Consider the following 26,311-nt stretch of genomic DNA (forward strand, 5'->3'; position numbering starts at 1 on the left):
TGCATTCAATAAAAACGTCAGATGAAAAGATTAGAAACTCCTTTTTACTCATTCTTTGATTCGGTTCAGCTTCAGCGACGCATCGCTGTAGCCAAAATATCACTTGGTCAAAAAGCATATCGGTCTTTAATTCTTTCACAGGACCCTTTATCCCCATCTGATTACTGAATTAAACGTACAGAGATGAAAGGGTTATAACAAAAACAAAGACGGGAAATGTAAAGCTTTTATTTTCAGCACCTTGAGTCGTGGGATTGAGATGGCTCATAAAAACAAAGAGAAAACCGTAACCTGCCATCGTTCATGAAGACCACTGTGAAATACAGGCTGTTGCCGGGGAGCCTCGTGAGACTTTTTTTTTAAACCATCCATTTGGTTTGAATTTTCGGTGAACAGCAAGTCCCTCTACTGATCTTTATTTTGAGCACTAAAGTACAAACAAAACAGGGAGAAATGCAACCGGTAAATTTTACATGGCTTATTTAATTTGATAATGCCTGGTGATTTCCAAGTGGAAAATTCCATTCAGCCACTGGTTTGAACATGGATCTGTTGATGTTTGATCTGTTGAAGCATCTCATTCAAGTAAATTTAATTCACTTTTATTGATATAGCATCAAATCATAACAGAAGTCATCTCAGGGCACTTGGTACATAATGAAGTTACGGCATTATAACATTAAAATTGAGAGCTAAGTGTGTTGCCCAAGGATAGCCAGTAAGCAAATATGAGCCAAACAGCACAATAAATGCCTAACAATGAGATCACTATAAACCGGGTCATAGGTCGTTCTGCACAACTACAGAGAATAAAGTCTCCACTCGTATTATGATGAGACGCTAACTGATGCTCTGTCTGTTGTTATCACTTCAATTATGAATAAAACCATTAACCTGGCGATGACGATGCGTCTCGCTCGCTGCTAAAAATGCAGCGGACGTTAAACAGTTTGTACCTGTGGCTTCTGCAGCTTCGCCGCACAGACCCTAATAATATAGCAACGGCACCGGATCAACAACAATCAGCTGCTTTATTTCCACAACAAATTGCCACCCCACATCGACATTTATTCTGCGTCTGGAATGCTCTCTAAAACAAGTACAAGGGCTGCTCGTGATTAATCGGTTCAGAAAAACGACCCCCTCTTATTATTCCTGGCAGAGTGTAAACAACCACTGCTTTGACAAGCCTCCCATTTTGCCCCGCACGCTCAAGGGTATCGGCACAGTTCAACCGCTGTCAGAATGGAGTGTTTGTTGCTGCACAATGGTGGAATGAGAGAGGGAGGCAGAAAGGGAGAGGGGGAAACCGAGCATGAGTAGTAGAGTGACAGCAAGACAGACAGCCAGCCACCCTGTTAAGTCGCTCTCTTGTTTCAGCCGTCTTATCAATCACCGTTTTGTTCTTTTTTTGGCATTTTACGTGGTCCACTCGGATGCAGGGACACTCTAGCGGAGTCTGGTAAAGGTCCTGGAAGTGAGTGGGACACTATTTAGCTTTGCTGACCTCCCTTGCTTTTTGAAGACATGGAAAAGATGCAAGGGATACAATCCAAGGTAGTTAAATGCGGTTTAAGTGGATCTAGTAAGTCACCTATACAAGAGTCTTCAAACAAAAACAAATCATCAGTCACAATCTGAAGTCCAGAGCTGACTGTCACAAACATGAAGGGAAAACATGTCTTCCCTTCAAAGATGCCACAGAGCCAGCTGTAGCTGCTGCAGTTCCCTATGTCACTCATAAACGTGCATCTTCCTTCTCAGTCACACGTGCGCACACAAACACACTGACACTGCCGTACACGCCTGATGATAAATGACTAAGAGTTGGTGTATGTTTTCAACTGCCCCACATACAAAGCCCGTGCGCGCCTAATTTGATACTTATTCCATGAAATAGTCATGTTGGGGGAAAATGGATGTGGATAGAGACAGACAGTCCCATACATCATTCTAATTATTCTTTAATAAACCTCTTTTAAGCCGGGGAGTGGCTCGCAGGTCACTACTGCCACCTAGGGTTTACAAGTGGAAGGACAACCCCTCAGAGCGTAAGGACGATATCCATGTACATTTAAACAAGAATGAATCCCACTAAGTGCCAAAGATTAATCAAAGACAAAAGGAGAATGAAAGGTGGAAGAGGGCAAAAGAGACTCGGAAAGATAATTGAGAATATCAGACTGTATGTATTCTCCTCTATCATTTACCCTAGAAAATTCAATCATGAAGGGATGAAAATTATTTGGAGAGCACAGGTAGCAAGTAAATTCCTCTTTAATCACTCTGAATACACAATAATGTTCGAGTCGGCTGTAGCAGGTGTTAGGAAACACTTCTGAAATTTCCTCAGGAAATATGTGAAAGGCAGGCTAACCTCTAAATCCATCCTCTAAGAGTAGCCGGAAAACATCTCTACTCTTTACACTTTTATGAAAGGCTATAAGAACATTACATTTTTACCTCATTCTCCACAGATTAAATAGAATTTCTACTGGAAATCTGAACAAGTGTGAGCCACTATTTATTCCACCCAAGGCATTAGCAGTATTTCCTCAGATCCAACTCATTTGGTGTCTGTATGTGGTTGGAAAATAGGAAAGTGTGAAAACTATCGATGTGTTTGTCTCTGTGCATCTGTTTACAGTTGCCAATGCAGATTACTTCCCACAAACACGCCAAAGAAAAAGGAAGTCTGGATTACGTTGGCTCTGATGGGCTGGAAGGACAAACCAAAACTCATCTTGAAACAATCCGAGACACAAAGCACACAAAGAGGGGAAAGTTGCAGGAAGGGGTGAGGGGAAGGGTGAAAAATCGCCACCCATGGGGAAGCAGCCCAGCTGCAGACTGTTGGTCTGTTTTTGTAATGGCCAGTCACACATACAAACACACAAACAGCCCGTGACGAGCAAGCCCGTGCCACAGTTTGCCTAACCACGCCCGCCTCATTAGCTGCCAATCATTTTGCACGGCGGTCCTAAAAAGGGGGACAGGACACGAAGAAAGAGCACATGAGATGGATGAGGGGATGGTAGTGAAATTGTTGCCGTCAACAATCAAGCTGCCTTTGTGCAACGCTATCTTAACATGACACATAAAACGCAGTGAAAGTCGCCCAGCTTCTTCCTTCTCTCTTCCTGAATAGGCCCGTGTGTGTTTCAGAAGAGTAAAACCTGCCAACCTCACTGAATAAAAGCAAGACTATGGGCTGGAGTCGGTAAGCAGATGAGGGTAGCGTACCACACACTACAGAGGGCTATTCCCAGAGGGGCAAAGACCATTCATCCAGACACACACGCACAGACACACACGCGGACAGGGAGTAGAAGATTTACACAAAATCGCAGACACATCCTCGGCTGTATCTCTCATGATGTGTTTAACGTCCAGCCGAACACAGTACAGTACCAAACACTGCAAACATTCACACAGTGCAAATCAAATTTAGACACGCTAGCTTACATTCACTTCTGCACACACACACACAGACACAAGCACACCGTCACATGCTGACTGTAGCCCTAACAAGCAGGCCGACCAGCCTCTAAGCTGCCTGGAGCCCGGCACTAGAGAGACAGCTTCGCGGGGACCGGGGAGGTTTCTAATTATTCATGCTCACTACAAGCACTTGTTTCTTCTTATTTAGAGTTGACCAGCTGGAGCTTTTTTATGCTGCATGTGGGGAAACAGCTTAAAAAATGAAGTGAGCCAGAGCCTGTAATGAGGCTGGGCCTCAGTTCACTGGTCCTTGTGCTGGGGGTCCGCGGGTACCCATCAGGACCTCGTGAGAACGCTAAATTGCGCTCTTTGTCAGATTCTGTTTCAGGGGTGGAAAATTTAAGGCAATAGTTTTGTGTGTGTGTGTATACGTCTTGTCCTCTCCCATTTTTATATTTTTCTCTGTAAATTTGAAACTATTTGTCATGCCAGCTTACAGGCCACGGGCCCTAAAGAGGCTGCAGGGTCGAGGGGTGCGTAATATTGTCCCGCTGCTGCATTTCCCCAACAAGTAAATGCACTCCTTACACCTGACGCTGGATTTTTTTGAAGCTTGCTGGTTCCTTTGGCCTGTATTGTGCCATCTGATAACACCACTACATGCTAATAGAATTCATGAGCTTGTGCCACGAGGCAACTACTGAGCTAAACAGAACACGTGCAGCGATTTTTACTTTTCTCCTGGTTTGCTTCGTTTTTTTGTTTGTTTTTTTTCTGGGTTTTTTGCTTTTAAAAGAGAAAGAAAACACTCAGTGAACCGCTAAGAGCAAAAGGCTTGACGATAGAAACTACAGTCTAGGCAGAGAGGCGTGTTTGAATGCGTGCTTGGATATGCAAGTGAGTGTGTGTGCGCGCACTTGAGTGTGCGCCTGCATGAAGCAAAGATCACGGCTCAATGAAACGCCTTTCCTATACGAAACACAGATGCTGTCTGGCCTGGTTTAATGAAAGTGAATATCTCAGGTTACGCCATTTGAGCAAGTGCGTGTATGTGTGTGTGTCTTTGTGCGTGTGTGTGTGCCTATGTAGTGCTGATGTTTTGAATGTCAATAGGAGGTAAAACCTGTGTTGAAAACTCTGCTGAATTAAGACAAGGATCGCACAAAAGCCTGTCTCTCTCCCCTTTCTCGTTTTGCTTTGAGCACAATGCGCCTTCTTTGATGGCTGGCCGTGGTTTGAGACTCATCACCCCCTTGCCTTTTCTCTACTCACCGGTGTGACAAGCTACTTAGCAGGTGTCTGCAGGTCTGTGGAGTGTCCCTCTTTATTCCTCTGTGTTTGTTATCAGTATATTTCCAATGATATCTCTGTGCTTGTGTCCACTTACAAAGAGATAGTGTACTGTATCACAGAGGGTTTTTCCTTTTTTTGCAGTTGCAACAAAGAGGCAAATGCATCCTCTAACACAGGAGTTTGGAGCCTTATTTTGAATATCACGCTGCCCCACTGAAAAAAACCCTCATGTCTCCTTTCTGAAGGTATAATTGGAGGATGTGAAACACAGCCTTTTTCTTCTTCCCTCTCCATCCTCCTACACGCTCTCAAAAACAGCTGACAAAAACACAAACGCAAAGAACAGGGATAATATGATCTGACAGTTTCTTGTATATGATACCATCTAGCTTTCACGTATCCAACTGGCTTTTGAGTCTACGCAGGTTGAACATTCATTTCCTGGTTGTGAGTTTGCATGTCCGACAACCAACTCTGACATTTAAAAGAGCAAGAGAGGACAGTGTCGGAACAGCAGTCTGGGTGAAGCCCCAACGAAGCATGGCACGTGTAATTCACAGTGACACCAACAAGGAAACCTGAGTGGTGGGCGTCCACAAATCCAGAACAAACCCGTAAGACCTAGATTGTGGTTCAATTTAATTTCTACTGTTTCGTATCGACTCGAGGGCAGGAAGAAAACAGAAAGTTAAAACAAATGGTGAAATGGGCTGAAATAGATTCAGTTTACTACAAAATGTTGCAAAGCGATCTGCTGAAAAATTAAATTTAGACCTGAGGGCTTGCCATAGGGTACCGTTTGTGGAAACCAGCCTATGGGCCCGCCTGCTTGTTGCGTCCCTGCTGAATAGCAACGAACGTCGACGGGCTAAAAAGTGGTAATAAAGTTATTTTCAATCTTGACAGTGTACGCAGTGAGGATTTGAGAGGGGGTCTCTTTGCTAGCAACTATCCCCTGACTAATCAGTTGAATTTGGGAAATAAATTATTGTTGCTGTAAATGTTGCGTGAAAGAGAAGCAGGGTTGTGTGTGTGCGTGTGTGCGTGGGATGTTAATTGATGAGACTTATAGAGAGCTGCTAGTAGCACAGGGGGGATCATTACTGCTGGAGTGGAACAACTGCATTCACGGCTGTTTGCTATGTCTCATACACACACACACACACACACACACACACACGAAATGCTCACAAATGCTGTCACGGTGCACCAGCAGTCAAAAGGAACACCATCCTCTTGCTCTCTCTTGTACATCCTTTTGTCTTATACTGCAACTGCTCAGCTACACAAGAAATGTCACGTAGGGTAATAATAGCACCCTAATTCCAAGATGATAGAAAATGCCAGCACCTGAAAATACCAACCAACTATCAAATGTCACTTTGTTTCTCCAAAATCTCAGAAAAAAACCTAAAAATGTTATTTTGGGTTGGCATGATGGGGGGAAGAAACCCCAAACAATTATCCCCAAGGCATTTCCCCATCCTCGAGTCAATTTGTGGGATGGGGGTGGAGGTGCAGCCACTTTGGGTTAAAGGATTTAGGTCACACTTTAACTCACTTGCTGACATCAGAGCAGTGAGATAGAAATCCTGGAGTGGAATCTGAATTTGACTCAATCTCCTGCATGCCTGACACTCGAGAGACTGACACTTGAAGAATTACTAGTCAACCTGCTATTCTGGCCTATATTTTAAAGCCTACAGGGGGGTATGGGGTGGGGTGTCTTTATCGTGTCTTATAGGCTGCTGTATATTCATGCATTTCTGTATGCATCTATGGGTGTGCATGAATGCCCGCATGCGTGTAATCAAGCGTGCATGGCTGCGATTGTGTGAGTTCCTTTCATTTTACAAGAGTCTCTCCGTGTGTTCGGAGGCGCGTAAACGCGTACTGCAGACCGTGCGGGTGTTTGTGTGTGGGGACCAGAGCGTTGTGGGCACAAATCAGTGTGTGTTTATGCTTTCTGTCAGTGTGCGGTAACGTCTCCCTGTCTCCTGCTTATACCACATTACATCAGTCTGGAGCCGCTGTCACTTCAGTAGCAGCGCAGACAGGTGAGACTTTACAGAAACGTTAGAAATCACAGAAGACAGAATACAAGTGTACCTTCACTCTTTGTTGAAAGTGTTTTTAAAATAGCACACACAAATAGTAGCTTAGCATGACATACTAACAGTATACAGAAAAATAGTAATAGTAGTCTAGAAATTAAATATCTCAAATTATCTAGTGAAATTACGCCTCCAAAATATATTCTAGCTTTTGAGAGAAACACACTTCTCCAATTGAACCAGCTTTACACACACATGCATGCTGTACATATACTGTAGATAAACAGAATTATACCTCCAATAGCCAGGGTTTGAGTTTGCGGTCCAGAATAATGTCAAAGCCCAGGACCTCGAAGCAGACGCTGTCACTCCCCGGTGGCTGGCCAGGGCGACACATGCGGTAGGCGTGCAGCACGTGGGGCTCAGCTACTATTAATGTCTTCACCACCAGCTCCTGGCAAGACAGACACACAAAGCCAGAGAGAATCAGCCAGCTGCATTTACAAAGAGAACTCAATTGTACTTTTTTCTTTAGTAGGTTTCGTTTATCCTAAGAAGCCATAGGCTGTGGGCTTCATAGCTGCTGATTAAAAGGTCTCCTTAATCAGGAAATGGTGAAATTAAAACTCTTTGCTTTAATTTCATTTCAAAACTGCAGATAAGGGATTGTACCTTTGTATTTAGGACAAAACTGACAACAAAGCAATGGTGACGGACACACTAGAAATGCAACCCACAGACATGCTCCACAGAGGCGCGAATGAAATGTTTATTTAATCCTGAACTCGAATGCGTTATAAAGACAGTCTGTCGGTTTAAAAGCTAAAGCCTTTTGAATTGCTCTCACACAGAGACTTTCACAAAAGTTGGTGGTGGTCCATCTCCGTTGCTTGTGGTGCCCAACCTGTGCGCATGTTTGTGCTTGCACCTATCTGTGCTGGCTGCTACCAGCCTGCCTACTCCCAGCGTGCAACTGGGGTAAACATGCTCAGTCTGACACACACACACACAAACACGTTGCACATAGCTTACCCTCACCAGTCAAGCCCCACACAGTGCTGCTGGCCTGCAGTTTGCCCAGTCCAGACTGACTGCTGGGTGCAGGAGAGGTGTATGGTGGTCTGGCCCTGGCCTGATAAGGCTGCACCCCCCTCTCCCTTTTCTATCTGTCTGTCGCTCACACACCTCCAACCATATGACAATCCATCCACCCGTCTGACCCCACAGGCTGCCCAGCACAAACACCTGGTCCCACTACCACTGTTTATGCCCAGAGTCCCCAGCAGTGGCTGGTGTATGCACACGCGTGTGTGTCCTTTGTCCCTGCCCACATCACCTCCCTCCTTATCCTGAGCCCCCAGCACTGGCCACTGCCTCGCACCTTATGTGTGTGGATGCGTGCCTGTATCTTGCTAGCTTTGAGCTAGAATGGTTTAGCCTGCTTCTTTTTAAATCATTTTATTCATTTTTGTTTTTGTAATCTTTATATTTATCCAAATACCAAATTAATACACAAGTTATTTTTTTTCATGTTTCGATCTGTGGCTTCCTTTGTTAAATTTACGTAACAGTATCACTGGATTAAACGAGGCACATTAAAAATAAAAAACCAAAAGGAAATATTCTAAAATGCAATAAAGGAAAATACTGAGTATATGGAGAATAAATACTGCATTACTCTGTCAGTGATGTATTATTCTGTCAAGGAAACTAATGCATAAAAACATGAGAATTTTTACATATGAACAAACGTATCTTTAGATGTTGGAAAAAGTCTAAAATGCAGTTTCAGATTTTTTCGTTTTTATTTATTTATTTTCGCCTCAGTGTGTGTGTGTAAATATAAAAATATAAAATCCATAACTAGCTCATTTGTAGTCAGACGCTGTTTTCAAAATGACCCCTGTGGTGGACCACCAGGTGGCTCCACTCACACCCGGTGTGAGGGGAAGTGAGAGGGTTGGGCTTTTGGCGCCTTGAGTGTTGAGTTGTGTGAAGCCGAGATTAAAGTTGAAGTAAAATATTGAGATCTCTCGTGTTATCCTTTCATACCTCCACATTGGTGACCCCTGGGGCGAACATGCTAAGGTCCGAAGAGGAAGTCAGCTCCTGCCTGGAAGCATCGGCGGCTGCCGGACTGCCACCTCGGCCTACAGCTGCTTTTGCTGCTAGCTTGCGACTATAGAGCGCCTGGGCATTGTGCAGCGTTCGTTATCCCATTTCCCACATCCAGGATTTTTCCGCCCCAAAACTTGATTCTGTTCATCTGGAACGTAGCGTTTTCATCCAGGTGACTTCTGAAGAAGTACGTGAAAAGGAAAAGATCACCTCTGAATCGAGGAGGGGGGCTGAGGGTACATCGTTCACCGTGTTACAATGCTGTGAGTGCAGCCATTCTCCAACTCTCTGTGAATGGTACTCATGGCCATTGATCAGTGGGCTTTGATCAGTGGGCTTTGATCAGTGAGCTTTGATTAGTGGTTGTTGATCAGTGGTCACGATTTGCATATTAATGATCAAGAAACTGACCTCACAGCCCATTAATCATGCGACGTTTCCATCAGCCGCCCACGCTCGGTGGTTCCCGTTTCATGGTGTTGTTGCGTTTTTGAATCGGCGCATGCTCTATCACACCCGGGGGTCCGGGCCTCAGCTCCAAGTTTGTTTGGGCAGGCCTTCGCAAATCTGTGTAGGAATGGGCAGTGGCGTGCGTTTCATGCCAGCGCGCAAAGGTCCATAGACACACTAAGGCACCCCTTGCGCCATTCCTCATCCCTGGCAAACGTTTTGATCATGTGCATTTTGATCTGATGGGTCCCCTACCACAAGGTTACAAGCTACTGTACCACCTGGTGGCCAGAGGCGGTCCCCCTGTCATCCAGGACCGCGGCGGTGGTGGCCAGGGCATTTTTGTCAACTTGGGTTTCGCGTTTCCCCAGCTGACATTACCTCTGACAGAGGCCCCAGTTTGTTTAGGAGCTTTGGGCTGCCATGGCTGATGGCCTGGAGGTCGGGATCCACTGCACCACTGCGTACAACCCGCAAGCTAACAGGATGTGTGAGCGGTTCCACAGGTTGCTTAAGGCTGCGCTCCATGCTTCTCTAACAGGTGGCAACTGGGTTGACTCCCTACCATGGGTTTTGTGGGGGCTGCGGTTAAGGAGGATCTTGGTGCTTCCAAGGCTGAACTGGTTCTTGGTCAGCCCCTCTGTGTTCCCAGGGAATTCTTGCCCGAGAAACCCCCCAGCCGATCCCCCACTCCTTCAAGTGGACTTGGCTCACATTCCTAGTCCAGTGCACCATTGCCTGCCTGACACCTTTGACCCAAAGACTTTAGAAACTTCTAAGTTTGTTTTTGTCAGGCACGATGCCCAAAGGACACCACTGCATCTGCTGTATGACGGCCAGTTCAGGGTCCTCGAATCGAGTCAGAAGCATTTTGTTTGAGACTTCGGGGGTTGTAGGGAGACTGTATGTGTTGATAGACTTAAACCTGCACCTAGCGGGGCCTGGCGCCTGTTGCTCGGTCAGGCCTCCTCCGGGGTGCGGGGGGCACTCAGGCCTCCGGCCTCTGGGCCTGCGGCTCGGTTCACTCTGGCACAGCTGGCTGCCGGCAGAGCCGGCGGGCACGCCGGTGCAGCCCCCTCTAGCTTCTGCTCGGTGGCTACTGGGTGACGCCTCGTCTGGGGATCCTCAGCCCTACCCAGGAGGGTGGCACGGATGCCCCTCCGGTTGTCCTCCTTGGGCTCTCGCACTGTGGGGCCTCTGGATGTCTGGGGCCTGGATCTCCTCCATGCCTGCTTCATGCCCTGGGGGATGGGGCTATGGCTCTCTACATCCTCTTGCAGACCATTACATGTGGAAACCATTTGAATACAAGCGCGCTGATCCACACAGGTGTGCACACGGGTGTTCACTGCTCGTAGACTTAAATTACACCTTTCTTGGCTGCTACTTCAAAGCACATTGTGCGCTGTCGGTCCTGCGGTGCTGCACGACAACATTGAATATTTAGTATTTACTGCTGTTTACACTTAGCTAGATTAATGCGATGGTGTTGTGTTTAGTATGTTGCTTTGGTTTTTTTTGCTTGTTTTCTATTCTTTTTCTCTCAACAGGTGATCCAGGAGATTTTTTTTCTCCCCCCCTTTCTCACTGTCCCTCTCCCCTTCTGTTTTTCTTTTCCTTCCTCTTTCTCTCTCCCTTTCCTATCCCTCACTCATGTCTGTCCCGTCTGTAACATCTGAAAATAAAATATAATAAATAATAAAAACAAAGGTCGATCAAATGGACCAATACGGCAATGCCACGATGATCCATTTGGCAAAATAAATCCATTGGGTATCCTTGTTGGTCCTCAGACAACAATTCTGATGGCTAAAGAACCAAATGAGACAGGCAAAAAAAAAAAAAAAAACCCTGCACATGTTCTTGCAAACAAAATTCACATTTAAAAAAACAAAGCTACAGCTCTTCAGAAACCTAGGTCCCATACAGCACATCAATAATGCCTTCATACGAAAGAGATGTCAGTGTTTCACATAAAATAGAATATATATATATATATTAGGGGTGCAACGATACTCGTATCGATATTGAACCGTTCGATACAGTGCTTTCGGTTCTGTACGCATATGTATCGAACAATACAAAATTTTTAATTTATTTTTATCAACTTTCCTTCTGACGATGCTGTCTGTGTTGAGCGCTCAGTGGATCTGCGCTCGACAGTGCAGCCTAGGCGGAGTAGTCGAACGCAGATTCACTGAACGCAGGGCAAGCTAGCCAGACAGAAGTTAAGCTCTCCTTGCAACATGGACCTCCCCCACCCTCATTCAGATCTGACCTTTGGAACTATTTTGGTCTTCATGTGACGTATGACCCTGAAGGTAAGCGCGTCATGGACAAAAGTAAAACAGTATGTTGGATGTGCCACGCAATGTTCAATTACATGGGTGGGAGCTAGTGCGTTAGCGCATTTAGCTCGTTAACGTGTTGGCCGTCCAGCCCCACGCACAGGGCGATCCGCGGTAGCTCGTTAACGGAGATTTGCCGTGTTGTGGCGTTAACGTCATTTCAGATTAAGGCTGACAGCACTAGTGGGAACACAACGAATATGACTGCACATTTACGCCGACATCATCCTAGTGCAAAGACAAGTGGAAGCAGACAAAAACAACAAGCACGCATGCTACACACTTTAGCCGAGTCATTTAGACAGCTGTTAGCACAGGATTCTCCTTATGGGGACCTGATATGTTTAATATGCTGCTGAGAATATAGCCCAGAAGAAGCGTATAGTATAGCTTTTATTTTGGAAAGAGACATTTCTCTGTAATAAACTCTCTTTTCCAAAGATGATCAGATAGATTTATTATTTTATTACTTTGTTGTTTCAGCAACATTAAATTTAAAAACTGTACTTTTGAGTTAAAATATATATTTATAATTTTAATAAATGACAAATTAAAAAGGCATGAACATTTTTTTGTATCGAAAAAATATCGAACTGTGACACCAAAGTATAGAACCGAACCGTGAATTTTGTGTATCGTTGCACCCCTAGTATATATGTGTATATATATATATATGTGTATGTGTATATACATATATATATGTGTATATACACATACATATATACATATATATGTATATATGTATGTGTATATACACATATATATATGTACAATATTCTTAACCTGTACAGACAAATCTTTTGGCAAACACTCTCTGACTGCCTGACCATGAACACTGGCAGGAAGAGTCGGGGCAGCCTGCTAAGGTCTGCATGGTAACAAAATGTAAGAGGAGAGATGAAAAGAGAAGAAGAGGGGAGAGGGCGCAGAGAGCATAAATACAGAGTTGAAACAAAGCACAGTGTGTGAGTGCAAATGTACAGCACTAACACCAAAGTGGTGCAACTTCTGAAGAAAGCTCAGAGAAAAAGAGAAAGAAAAGAGAAAACAACACAGAGAGCAAGACGAGAGGTGGACGTTCTGGCTGAGTCAGGAGGTGACACGCGGTGTTACTAAAGGACAGAAAACAACCAAGAAAAACAAGAAAACTAAGTAAAATACAGGAAAGGAAATGTTAGTTCCTTCACCAAATGGAGCACATGGACACATCACACAATGTGGATATGAGACGGGAATAAAGAGGGGAGAAAAGAAAATGTTATCTAAACAACACATTTTCCCAGCAAGTAATGCGCATGCCACATGAACATGAAGAAACATTAAAATTAAAAAAAGAGGCAGTAAGGAGAAGAGAGAAAAGCTTTCCTTGAGTACAGAATAATAACCAAAGGGATTTCATTTTGGTTTTGAGTGGTGGTAGCATGAGAGCAGGCCGTAAAGCAGGGAACAAGTACTGAGGGACCACACAACTCAAATGATTATGGACAGCAGGACAAAGACTCAAGGTCAGGGATAAAAGAGAAAATAATACTGAATACTGAGCGCATGAAGAGAACCTAAAAAAAATGGGTCAAACAGAAAGGAGCAACTAAAAGAGTAGAAACAGAAAGATAAAAAGGCGCATGACCGGCATGGATGGATGTACAAATTTAAAAAAGAAGGAAAAAAAGAAAAATCAATGAGAAGGTGAAGGAATTTTACAAACAGACAATGATGAAAGAAAATGAACAAGGTTAAAGTGTTTGGATGAGCAGGGAGCAATGCCAAATCGGGAGAGCTCACCCTCCAGGAATGATGTTTCCACTGAGCTCTTCCTGGAGTTAAACAAGCTCACAGAATCACTGTCATAACAAATCATATCAAGCTGTAGCTCGTCCACTTGTGCATTGCGTGCAACGGGTGTTGTTAGCAGGAGCAGCATGTGTGTGTATACACACACATATATATGTGACAGCCTGCGTACAGATTACTTCTGAGGATGAAGTCATTCACTGTTTGCATTTGTGGAGTGTTTTGTTATCATACTCTACATCCTTGCTTTTGGAAGTGGACGTCAGGCGCAGCGCGTCTGAGTGTAACTGTATCTGTGTTTGCACGTGTTTTGGGTGGACTGCCCACGTACAGAGACGTCGCCCCAGAATTTGGCCACATCATAGTCATTGGTGCGGAGGAACTCGGTGAACCAGCTGATGGACCTCTTGCTGCCTTTGTCCACCGTCTCATCTCGCTCAAAGTTCTCGTTGTGTTTGTTGACCGAGTAGTTGGTCAGATGCATGTAGAGCTGGCTCTGTGGAGAGAAAAGGGAACAATAAGAGGCTTTTTGCATTACACGTGTCTCTTTTACATAAGTAGCCTGATATAAATAAATATGCTCAAAACAAGCTTTGCCCTTTTCATTTATATGGAAGAATGCAGTATATCTGATGATAATTTGACTAAATGTGACTGCGGGATCCAGCGTTTGGAGTGAATAACAATAAAACTTCTTTTTACAAGCTCTAACAACCTGTTCAGGAGTGTTCGTGAATTTATACTACAGAGCACCAGCTCACAATATGGTGCAAAACATTTTCTCTAAAAGTAAAGTAGGTAAATAAGACTGAAGTAAAAATATTGCATGCTAGTCCCTTGGCAACTTGAGATGGTGGAATGAGTGTTATAGTAAAAGAAATAAAGAATATATCACTGTGTGAACTGGGAGATTATCAGTGATGTATTTCAGAAACGCTCCTTGGGTGATTTCCACTTATTCTCATGAGAATAAGTGGAAATCAAGCCAATAGCTCAATCTTACAATCACAGACCTGCAAAATCTTAAGAATATAAATCTGAGTTATAGTGCCCAATAGTGTATGGTTAAAATGTTTTATTGGATGGTTGTCTTTAACTTTTTGTATCCCTCTCTTTAAACACCATCCCTTACACCTGAAGACAATACATCCTTGTCCTTAGCCTACAAGGTAATAACCGCTGTGACCGCAGGCCACTCCAGCACCCGATGGCTGTCTGGAAGCCACTCTCTGTGGGATTAAACATCCATCTCCATGGCATGACTCACTCCATCATATGTCACAGACTAACACAACGCACGCTTCATGTCATGGGAGAGGTCCTGCATGTCTATGCGTGCACGTGCGTGCGTGCTCATATTTTAGATAAGTACCGTGCTTGATAGGAAGCGGTGATACAGGCATTACTCATGTAAATCTATTTACACACATTATGAGGCCGTGCCTTTCTTATGAGGACAAAAAGCAAGCACCCGTAACGTAAATCATTAAATGTAAGGTGAAGACAAGTTTTAAAGACGGGGTAAGGTTAGGTTAAGGCCAGGGCAGCGGTTAGGGCTCGGCAAATAGCAGTAATGGTTAAGACTAGAGCAAACCTACAGGAATGAGTGTAAGCCACCATAATGTCCTCTGAACTCACTGAGTGCGTGTCTGCGTGCGTGCACGTGTGTGTATGTGCGTATGTATCCCATCATCAGCAACAGACTGTGCTTCAGCAGGTGCAGAACCTCAAGGCAAACACGAGCGGCTTGATATTACAGGAGACATCTGGCATGTGGGCATTTGTGTGCATACAGTATGTCTGCATATTTTGCGTCCGTGTGTGTGCGTGTGTGTATGTGAACAATATCAGTTATTGCCAATTGTGGACTATTTATATGTGTGCATGCATGTTCTTATGTAAAGACAACACTGCTTCCAACCTTTGTTTCATCTGTTTTTAATCTGATTGTGCTGAGTTGCACGAGGCTATGGCTGCAGGTCATGGAAGTGCATAATAAATAAAATGTTAGCAGTGCATTACTGAATTTATAACACGCTGAGCACTATATATGTATTGTTTTCAGTAATATAAATGCACCACAGTGCCATGCACTTTTATCAAACTCAAGAAAAAGGCGCAGGTGTGTGTGAATACCTGCATAATAGTAGCTTCATTATTTGTCACTCACCAGGTTGGCTTCGCTGGGTGCATGGTACTTCTCTGTGCCCATACGAACGAGGCCGTCGTTGTAAAGGAAAATGCGGAGAGGGTCGCAGGAAGTGACGAGGATGTAGATCCGCAGGTCAAACTTGTAGCCCTCCATCAGAAAGGGCTTGTCTAGGTACTCCTGAACGATAAAGTGCTCCTGCGCTGGCAGCTTCTCACAGTTACGGATAAGTGAGATCCTGGATCGAGAGAAACTTTATTAATCCTCGGGGGGGAAATTATGGTGTCGTCAGCAGCATAATAAAATATGGCATAGTAAAGACAAAAAAGATAATTAAAAAAATGATAGATGGGAGCACAGCAGAGACCATGAACATGACTGATGACATTGGCACTGTCTTATATACATGTTGAAGGGAAAAAAAAGGAGGGGGGCAAACAAGATACAGATTTTATGTGTCTCAACACAATATTTCAAAGTCATCTGGAAAAGTTGGAGATATATGTCTGGCTTGCTGCAGATGCCAATACTAGTGGTACTTTCAATCTTCGCATGCCAAGAATAGCTTTAGCCTACTAATCAATAGATGTAGTTGGAAGGAGAAGATAACAGTATGTCCTTACTGAGCACAAAATGTTTAGAAATACTTTTATAATAAAGGCATTTAGCATTAATAGCTGAGAGGGTCAGAGTCATGCCCTGATGGTATTCAGTGAGCCTCCACAGCCTTCAGTGAAAATGTGTAAAAATGAGTCCAGTCTAGTTTGAACAGGACGAGCTGTCTGGCGCTACGACGCATTCGACCATCCAAAAATGCTGTTACTCTATTCATTAACTTGCCATCTAAACAGAACGGTTTGAGAAATGATTGCGCATGAAGCAGACAGGTACAGCGCAAATAATGGTTTGTCTGGGCCATAGCTGGCCAGCATCTGGGGATTATTGTGATTTTCTGTAGCCAAACTCCATTCAGTCTAAATGGCACAGTGCATCACATGTTCTAATAGGGTCATTTAGCCATGCGCAGGTTAATAGCAGCAGACAGTGCGCTCCGTTTTAACCTCCACTCTAATTCATTTGCTTTGGTCTCATGTCACTGGCACTCAGTTCTTATGAAGAGCAGACTGTTGCCGGCTGGACTTAAGATGTGTTTTATTAGTTTGCGTACGTCCACGTGGTTGTATGTGTGAGGGGACGACATTCGCAACAGTGTGCGTCTGTCTGAATGTGTGTGGTGTACATACGTGTGCAGTGCGGGTGAGGGGTCATTTTTAAACGATCTTCCACTATGCGCGCACAAAGCGACTGACCTATATCACCATCACTCATAGTTAAAGCAGACTCGGGCTAACCTGATTACGTGCACAGCCAGGAAGGCTCCATTATACGCAAGCGAGCAGGAACACTGCACACATAAACGCAACACAGGGCTAAAATGTGGAGAACTGATTGCTCCAAAACAAACACACACAAAAGTAATTTAACTATTCAAGAGTTAGGTCAGAAATTAGAGGTCAAAAATGATTAGGCCCCAGGTAATCAGAATATATTCTTATTTAGTTTAGGTGCTCAGTCAACTTCATCAACTCCTAGCTTACCAGAACACTGCACTGTTGTTGATAAGCCTCAAAGGGGGGGGGGGGTTACTAAGGTTTAGTTTTTCAGGTTATGATCAAATAAGGTCTTAGCTAAGCTTGATTAAAAAAAATTCATTACTTGTAGATCTACTCGAGTATAATGTCGCTGTTACTTTGGGTTTATCAATTAGCGGCGACTTCTCTACTACAGACGAGCGTTTTACCTGCCTGCTTATTGCAGCACTCAAAGTTTTTTCAGTTTTTATGTGGAGGGGGGATTTCATGGATGATGTGAGGGGCTTTCCAAACAGGCAGACAGAAAGCTGAATGATGAAGACAGGGTTAACAGTGTTAGTTAGTCGAGTGGAAGTAGCAGAGGAGACGACATGATTGATGAGCCAGGGTGTCAGATAATCACGGCCCACTCTCCCCTGCCTATTTAATTTGGCACTGGAGGGGATCTCGCCTTTTTAAGCTCTGCACGCGCTTTTATTTTGTTTCCCTTATAACAAGCTGGGCTTCAGACACAAACAATAACTTCATTTAGTTGGTTGACGGAAAAATAAATTACAGGGGGTAGATATAACTTAATTTCCTGCCGCGTCACACCATGCAAAAAAAAAAGGAGAAAAAAAAGAGAAAAATCTAATCTTGTGAGCCGCCTGCCGTTGAGTGGTCGAGCTAAACTCATCATCTTTCATATTCTTAATGTATTGCAATAATTCAGCCTTTGCTGCCTTTTATTCTTTAATAAATAAGGGCTTAGTGCAGCATGGAGTTATAAGTAATGCGCACATTATACCAGAAAGGACAAATTCAAAGAGAATTAGAGGGAGAGGTGAAGCACGCTGAGTTATTTGTACTTCAATATCCCCACCTATTGGCGCCAGTGATGATGGCACTCCAAAGGATTTCTTCATACACACACTTCAGGGATCATATTTTCAAAGAATAATAAGTCAGAAAGAATATTAAATAAATATCTGGGATTTTCAGAAATTTCAACATATTCTTCAGAGCTTGAGATAGAAATGGTGCAACATTCAAACCAGATTATTTTCCCATATTTTAGCCTCTAAAAATATTCCATCTATTCATTTATTTATTTTTCTATCCTATAAAACTGTATTAGCTACAAAAACCAGCCTGGCCTGAATATTTAAAACCGAAACCACTTCACTTCCTTTCCGCTTGGCTATGTGACTGTGAGCACCACACAGCTTAAATCGACCCTGACTGCCTGCTTCATGTCAGAATATGAAATACAATTTAGGATATTTACCTTTTTCTCTTTGATATTAAATAGCAAAAAAAGAATGAGGTGCATCATCAGAGCGCTGTGCCCCTCCACCCCCTGGACCTCCTCAGGATCTATCGAACGCACACTGTTTTGCATAATTTTTGTCTGCCTCCTCCTTTAGGCACACCTCTCAATATAATGCCAAAAACATCACTGGTTACATCTTTGAAAGTTACTCAAGTTGCTCATCAACAAAAGCTAAACAGTTCAAACTAGGTCAGTTGTGTTGCTTGCCGGGGTTTTGTCTCTTTGCTTGCTTACAGTGCACACGTGTACCTCATACATTTAAAAAAAATCCAAGTCTCTGTGCTTGCATTTGGTCTCTTCATGTTTCAACCCTCCTGTAGTCAAAACATACAACGGGCGCATGACATCACAAGCATGAGATAGGCACTCAGCCCATGGGACCGCAAAGTATGAAATATGCATTCAGGTGCCACAGCCGGCTCATCTTCTGATAAAGCGATGCTATTGAGAGACGGAGTCCCCTGCAGCAGCCATCGTTGTCCATTTTCTAATCTGACTGGTCTCTGCTGATGGTGCCTCATAAAGGACTCCAATAATCACATGCAGAGACCTTCAGGGGGGGAACTACAGTAACTGCCAGCAACCATGTGTGCATGTGTGTGTGTCCTCCAATGGCGGCGATAACCTCTGATTTATGGAGAGTGTGACCATCGAGGACAATGAAGCCCACAATGAGATTCACCACACCCTCTCAGCTCAAATACTCAATCTGGTCCCAGCTATAATGCTATTTCCACAGACACCCATGTCAGGGTCACAAACCTCTTATTGCCTTGTTTTGTTGTGCTTGTCCTCCATTTGCTCTAGCGCTAATTTCCTCCTTCACCCACTTACTTATCATCTCCTTCAGCTACTCTCTCCTTCTGCTCGCTCCGCTTTCCTCTGGATGCGTACAGATTGCACCAGCGCGCTCGCTAGCCTCTGACCTACCCGTGGCCCATGGCTCCGTTGGCAGGTTTGACTATAAAGGTCTTCTGCTTGCGTTTCCTGCGTAGCTCTTTGACGTAGTTCTGGAACTGAGTGTACTCAGCAGGGAAGATCCAGGTTTTGGGTATGAAGCTGTACTCTTGAGGCTGGCACTTGATCATTCTGGAGAGATAAAAAAGAGAGTAACATAAATGTGTTTTATTCTCTCCTTTTATAACTATCTAGAGTCAGCCACTTGTAGTTTTTAAAGGTGCGGTTGTGCTTTCACTGCAGTGTCTACTTGTTTGTCTCCTAAGTGTGCAGTGCTGCAGACACCCTGTTGTACCTTGTAGCGCATGCAGGCTTTCACGCACATCTGCAACTCAACTCGTCTTCTAATTTAGCCGGTGTTGTAAGAGAGGAACAAAAAACTTACTTGGCCATGTTTCTTGCTAGGCAGTCTTTTCGGCAGATTTCGCCCATCCCAGGGAAATGGTTAATTCTCTGCGACGGGACAAGCAGACATAATAATGTTGTTAGGGCCATTACGCCACTCAATTTCACCCCCACCCCTTCATAAAAATGAGCACATTAAAGGCAGCAACCTGAAGTGAGCTTACAATGTTCTGACATTTATGCCCAATTACGGACTCAAAACAAAAAGGTGACGCTGAGACCTTTCTTAACCTTTATTTAGTTTACCATGGGTTTTTTTTTTTATACTTTAAAGGTTGGGGAGGGAAGAGGCGAGGAAAAAAAAAGATCAATCTCAACTCAGAGGGGCCAAGGTAATTGGTTCTGCATCGCAAGCTCCTGCAGTGACAGTTGAATGAATTGCTTTGAATGTGCCGAAAGGGAGGTGGGGGTATAGGAGAAACTCTGGGTTTTCTGTATTCTTTGACCAAATGAGCCTGAACAGGGGCGTTAATTAGGCTCATATGAAGTGAAACTTGACAGCAAACTCTCACAGTACATCACTAAAAGGAAAAAAGGAAAAATTAAAAGAGGGAGAAAGAGTAGGAGAAGGGAGGGGGAAAAGGGAAAAAAAAACAAGGATGCAGAGGGTAAAGGGAATGCGTGATTATTATCCAAACGAGACAGACGTAATTAGGGATTCGGAAGAGATTGCACAATTATGCCAATGCTGCGAGACGACGTGACTCGTGAGGGGAAATCAAAACCAATTGTTGAGGGACTTCTACTTTTCTTCTGAAAAATTATCTCATGAAGCACCACGGCAGCGTGAGGGAGCACTTAAAAAAAAGAAAAAACCTGACATCACCAGTTCTACGTGAAACATTAGCCACGTTACAACATGTTAAGCTGTTACACTATTTGTAATATTCAATCTACTTAGCTGAACTCTTGCTGCCCCTTTCCTAACAAGCCATACTATTCCTGACTAGCCTGTGATTTAATCGATCATTAGTGCCCAGTCTAATCAAATAAGCGCTCGAGAAGATGGATAGCTAATGCTCAGAGCTGACCGGGATCAGCCAAGTTCACTCAGCAGGGCGGGGGGGGGTCAAACAGAGGTAAGATCACTCTCAGACCAGCATGGAGAACTCAGAACAACTCTTGTTGTTCAGGGCCTTCTTATCAACTTCACAGGTGACGTCTGAAACCCGCCCAAACATCCCCTGCTGCTCACAACTTGTCAGTTTACCCGTCAATCTTCCCGTCTCTGTGGAAGATGTTTGCTCTCATTGGGCTCACCCCGCCTTACTATTTGCTCTCACTCCTCTGATGGTTTAAGGAGGCCAAGAAGCCAGACTCTGTCTTCTGCCAGCTTATCACTTTTCCTTTTGTTCAGTTATATTTTATTAAATTGTTCCTATTATGACTTATTTAATTGTTATTTAATTTTTATTATTGTAAGTGAATGCTCTCATTCAGTTGTCTTCCAGCAAAATTCTCCAAATACCGCCTCCTTCCCATCTGTTCTCACCTCCTTTCTTTTTTAAATATACTCACAGTTTAATAGTTGTCATTTGGTGGTAGACAGAAATAAGGCAGACTGGTACTGCAAAGAGACCCTGGGTGGGATTGACCACATTGTACAGAAACACTTGGGTTCATCAGGTTCAGCAATCCCAGTCACGATCTTCATGGAAACAGCTGTTTCCTAAAGTTTACATATGATGCTTCCTGTGTTCATTTATTTGATCAAAAGCTAAACGTCAGCAGGTTTACACGCTATAAATTTGACATGTTGTGGTTTACACAACCGAAGGATAATAAAGCAGCGAACCCTCCTTTTCTTCACACACACACGAATGACCTTTTTTTGAAATTCTATCTTTAATTCTTGGCAAACCTCTGGTAGCTAAGATTTATTCACATTTCATTTAATAGTTTGTTCTGACTATGTAAGAAACCGTCTATGGCATCTTAAAAAGTACAGTTGTAATAGAAAAATCAGTTATAAGCAGCATGGTTATTACAGCATCTAAATCTTGTTTTTACTGACAGTGCATTTCAATCAGAGGCATCTTTCACATTCTTCTAATTAAACTCTTGAGGAAGGTAAAATCTCACCTTTCCTACTCAAATAATAATCTTTTTCAGACGTCTCGGTCCATATTCTTGAGCTCCAAAGATTAAGAGCCATATTTTCCTGGTCAGCAGAGGAATTGAACCCTTATCCAGAGAGCTCTCCTCTATAACCTCTAGAGCAGCGGTCCCCAACCTTTTTTGCGCCACCTTTTATGCCCGACAATATTTTCACGGACCGGCCTTTAAGGTGTCGCGGATAAATACAACAAAATAAAACTAGTACCGGTACCGAAAAAAAAGATTTATTCATAACACACGTGAAAAGACCCAGGAAAACCGAGTTAACGATAAAAACGATAACAAAATAACGCTGAAAACCAATAAAAACCCTGAAAACCAGACATTTCACACCTGAGCCTCAACTCTCGCGGCCCGGTACCAAACGACTCACGGACCGGTCCGAGGCCCCGGGGGTTGGGGACCGCCGCTCTAGGCTATTGAACCACTAACAAAGGTGTACTGACTTAACATGGTAACCATGTATACCTGATAATTCCTGAGCTCAGCGATTTTCTCATGCTGCACAGCTGAGTCGTTCCAGATGAGGTTGGCAGTCTCATCATCATCACGGGTCTTGATGAAGTCCATTTCATTGATGACTATACGAACTGTGAGGGAAACACTCTCATTAGATTGTATTCCATTAATAGAGTGAGACATGCAGTCACTTAAATAAGCTTTACATACACTTTGATTTTAGGAAAACACCCCCAGAGGATTGACTATACATATCCACGACGGCAAAACAACTCAATGATATTGATGCAGAATAAGAATAAGAAATGACCTGGACCCACAAATCAATTATTTCTGCTTTGCAGATCAATATTTCACTCAAACATTTTGCAAGGCTTAAATTTTGTTTTTGCATACATTAGGGGAGGAATGAGACCCGGAGATTATAGATCAAAAAGCTCACAGCAATATTTACCATTCATGGCATGGTTGCAGAGCAGCCAATCGTAATGCCTCTCTTCAAAAAGATAAATTAATTGTCTGTAATGCATTCAAATCCCACTGGAAACCCCATAGTATGAGAGATAGGTGGCAAGCCCATTTGGACATTAATCCAACAACTATTCATTATTCAGCGAGTAATGAAAAATTCATATGCCCTAACGAAACAAGGTATTAATTAATTTCTTGAAAGCCTCCACAAACCTGGAGAAGGCTTGCCTAATGTTGCGTGTTTCCGATGTGACTTCATCCATCTGTTAACGTAGGTAGAGGCTCACAGTGTTTTGCTAACTGGAACAGGAAGGGTTTACATCACAGCAGGCCTATGCTTGCAGTTACTAGCAGGGCTTTGAGTCCAAAAAAAAGATTTAATCGGCCTTTCTTACACATCTTACTAAATCGACATCCTCAGGGTAGAGTCGGCATTCCCTTCTCAGTGTGTGTAAAGCAGATTTCCAACCACATACTCCCTAACCTTTAACCTTTTCTCGTAATGCTATCAATTCTGAAACAGAAAAAGACAGCTGCAAAAAAAGGTAACAGCAAAAATGAGCCATCTATCTGGCCCTTAGTGTTAATTTCCCTCCAAAATAGCTCTGCTCTACTCTCAGAATGGCCACTGTGAGGGTCTCGTCACAGCTAGCTGACTGACTCACAGCTGGACTTCCATCTACCTGCAAGATCCCTGCAGCATCCAACTTCTACTTTCTGCTGCTGACTCTTTAGTTTCATAGGTTGTAGTTCACCCCTGAGAGCCCTGCTGCCACATAGTATATTGAACATGGGAGGAATGCTTACAATGCTATTTCAGCCAATCTAAAAAAGCTCACCTCTAAGTTATATTACCTCAACAAAGATTTATGCATGTATATGAAGCCAAGCTGTCTCTTTGAGAAGTGTTTTGCTGGACTGCAACTCTTTTAGTTTTAACTGAAGCTATTAAATAAAGGTGGTATCTTTAAAAACAATCCAACGCAGCAAATTAGATTTTATTGTTGTGAAAACACTGTGATTGGATTTTGTGGGGTTTTGACAGACAGAGTAAGCCGTACTGAGGGCTGTTTCCGAGATTAATAGAAATTCACCTTGTCAGAGAACATTAATTCTACCACACGAGTTGCTGGTCTCACTCACAAATGAAATTTTCACAAGGAATGAATCAAAATAAAGATTCAGACGCTTGAATTTCGGAGACTCTGCGTTAAACGCGCTGTAGTGGAATCTTTTACGAGCTCCTCAGTCATGGTGAGAGAAGATTTCATCTTTCCCGACACCAGACAGTGGCTTGTATGTTTATTTTACTCATTTTTTTTCTATTGTCAAAAAATTTCAAATGCTTCTCAATAATAAATACAAGAAAGCAAATTACAATACCAATTTCATATTTTGTGCCAGCGACGTTGGCGGTAATGGTGCCTTTTTTCTTTTTGGTGTGCACCTTCCTCTTCCCGCTGCTCTGGTAGGAGCCCACAGATGGCCTGTTCACGGGGGACGCTCCTTGATCCTCTGGAGGAGGAGAAAACATACAACAAGGCTAGATACAGTCACAGCTTGTGCTCCAGACTGAGTCTTCTAATAGATTTTGCTCATTTCTGCAGGGGATTTACTCTGGTGTGTTTATGAGGCTAGAATGTAAATGGTTTCGGCATCTATTTCGGCGTAGCTCCGTGCGTCATGATCCCTAAATTATTTGTGTGTGTATTTCTGCTAATGTGTACTTTTATAGGTGGTGTATGCACACACACACAAAAAAGTTGAATCTCTCTTACTCACCTCCATCATTGGGAGGGGAGGGCATCTCAGGGGTTGGAGGAGTAAAGGGACAAGCCAAGCTTTCTGCCAGGCTTGGCAGGTGGGCGGGCCTCACAGGGTGCTCGCAGCACCCCCAAGGACTCTCTCACACTCACACTAGTTAGTCTTCCCTGTCTAGGGCTGTGTGGACGAAGTGGTTCACAACGACCCAATGGATCATCTGAGCATCTCCCTGGCACCTTTCAGCTGCATGAACAGCAGTGGCGGCGGCGGCAGCAGCAGAGTGTGAGTGGGCAGGGAAGTCAGAGGGGGTAGCAGTGGTTGGGAAGAGCGGGAGTGGGAGGACTTCTCAAGGGTCTGCACAACCCCAGCTTATTTACATCCCCAGCAGGAGAAAGGTGGGGAGGGGGTGGATGGGGGGGGGAGGGGAGTGGGTAGGAATGCCTGTGGAGGAGAAGAAAAACCATATTTTACAGCTGCAGAACAGTAGTAGTAGGTTGACTGCTCAAAGGGTGACTGCAGTGCACAGCGTGGATCAGTGTGTGCTTTCGACTGGAGCGTACTGGATGTGCTCTTTGATGTAAAGCAGCTCCAGCAGCAGCACACAGGCCTAACCCAGGCTACATCAGCCAATCTGACACTGGACAGAGTTCAGTCAGGACTCCATACAGCCGCGAAACTGCAATACTACTAATGAGATAAAGCTGTGTGATGGCTACAGTAATAATTGCCATTATTTGGAATCACTGTGAAATATTAATGTGGATGTCAAGTAAAGAGTTCTCTGCTACTCGTTGTGTCTTGTGCCAGCTGGGTTTAATTGTATGCCTGGGAGGTCACTTCATTCAAACAGATGGCATCTTTACAGTGGTTTGTTAAAAACATGCCCCGGGCTATAAACTGTGTGGGAAATTAACACCAGTCACCAGCCAGATTCTGTTATTATTTGGCTGTGGTCAGGGAGTGTGTCTTTAAACCTCTTTTGAATATAATCAACCATTATGAAGATTAAAACGGTCGCTGCTCGGGTAGCACAGTGTCTCGATGATTGGTAATGTTGCCTCACAGTGACACGTGTTGGACTAGGCTTCATTTCCTGCATTGTTTGTGTGTGTTTCTATGTTTCCTATGACTTCAGCAGTCCCTGTGCTCTAGCTGTAAAAAAAGAAGGCAGCATCAGTTGGAAAATCTAAACTGCACACGCATGAATCTGTGTGACTTAATCCAGTGATGGATTAACAAGTAATACACTGAGTGTGCTCACACAGAGCTGATTTTTAGGGTTTGGTGGTTGTGTGTTGCACTGAGCATGAGCTTATCGTGGTTTTGAGAAACCTGTATATACTACATGGATGCTGGATACTGTATGTATGTTTTTAAATTGCATTGTTTTTTCTGTATTGCTTTTATTTATTTATCTTTTTTCAGCACTTTGTTTGAAAGCACTTTATAAATAAAGTTATTATTATTATTATGTAATCACCTATTATACATCTGCTCGATTTATCGAGACATCACATGTTTGCAAAAGCGCTCAGACGTTTTCGGAGACGTCTGTTACCCACCAGCTCGATAGCTGACCGGGAGGTCAA

General features: G+C 43.6%; 1 protein-coding gene across 3 annotated transcripts in view; it reads right to left on the reverse strand.

Annotated features, from left to right (window-relative positions):
- The window catches only part of ttll7 (tubulin tyrosine ligase-like family, member 7), a 98,460-nt gene that overhangs the window by 56,483 nt on the left and 15,666 nt on the right, over window positions 1-26,311 (reverse strand). For all 3 annotated transcript variants that reach the window (XM_085433330.1, XM_085433329.1, XM_085433331.1), the window contains 8 exons: window positions 24,741-25,163; window positions 24,342-24,473; window positions 22,497-22,618; window positions 19,891-19,958; window positions 19,479-19,637; window positions 15,666-15,882; window positions 13,827-13,991; window positions 7,084-7,242 (listed from right to left, as the gene is read on the reverse strand). In XM_085433330.1, the coding sequence (XP_085289456.1) occupies window positions 7,084-7,242; window positions 13,827-13,991; window positions 15,666-15,882; window positions 19,479-19,637; window positions 19,891-19,958; window positions 22,497-22,618; window positions 24,342-24,473; window positions 24,741-24,765 (1,047 nt within the window). In that variant the 5' untranslated portion in view covers window positions 24,766-25,163. The remainder of the gene's footprint in view (window positions 1-7,083; window positions 7,243-13,826; window positions 13,992-15,665; window positions 15,883-19,478; window positions 19,638-19,890; window positions 19,959-22,496; window positions 22,619-24,341; window positions 24,474-24,740; window positions 25,164-26,311) is intronic.

Source organism: Copadichromis virginalis, linkage group LG15, assembly GCF_057382275.1.
Source record: "Copadichromis virginalis isolate Kocher_CV1m ecotype Utaka linkage group LG15, C_Virginalis_male_GT1.1, whole genome shotgun sequence".
Taxonomy (NCBI): Eukaryota; Metazoa; Chordata; class Actinopteri; order Cichliformes; family Cichlidae; genus Copadichromis; species Copadichromis virginalis.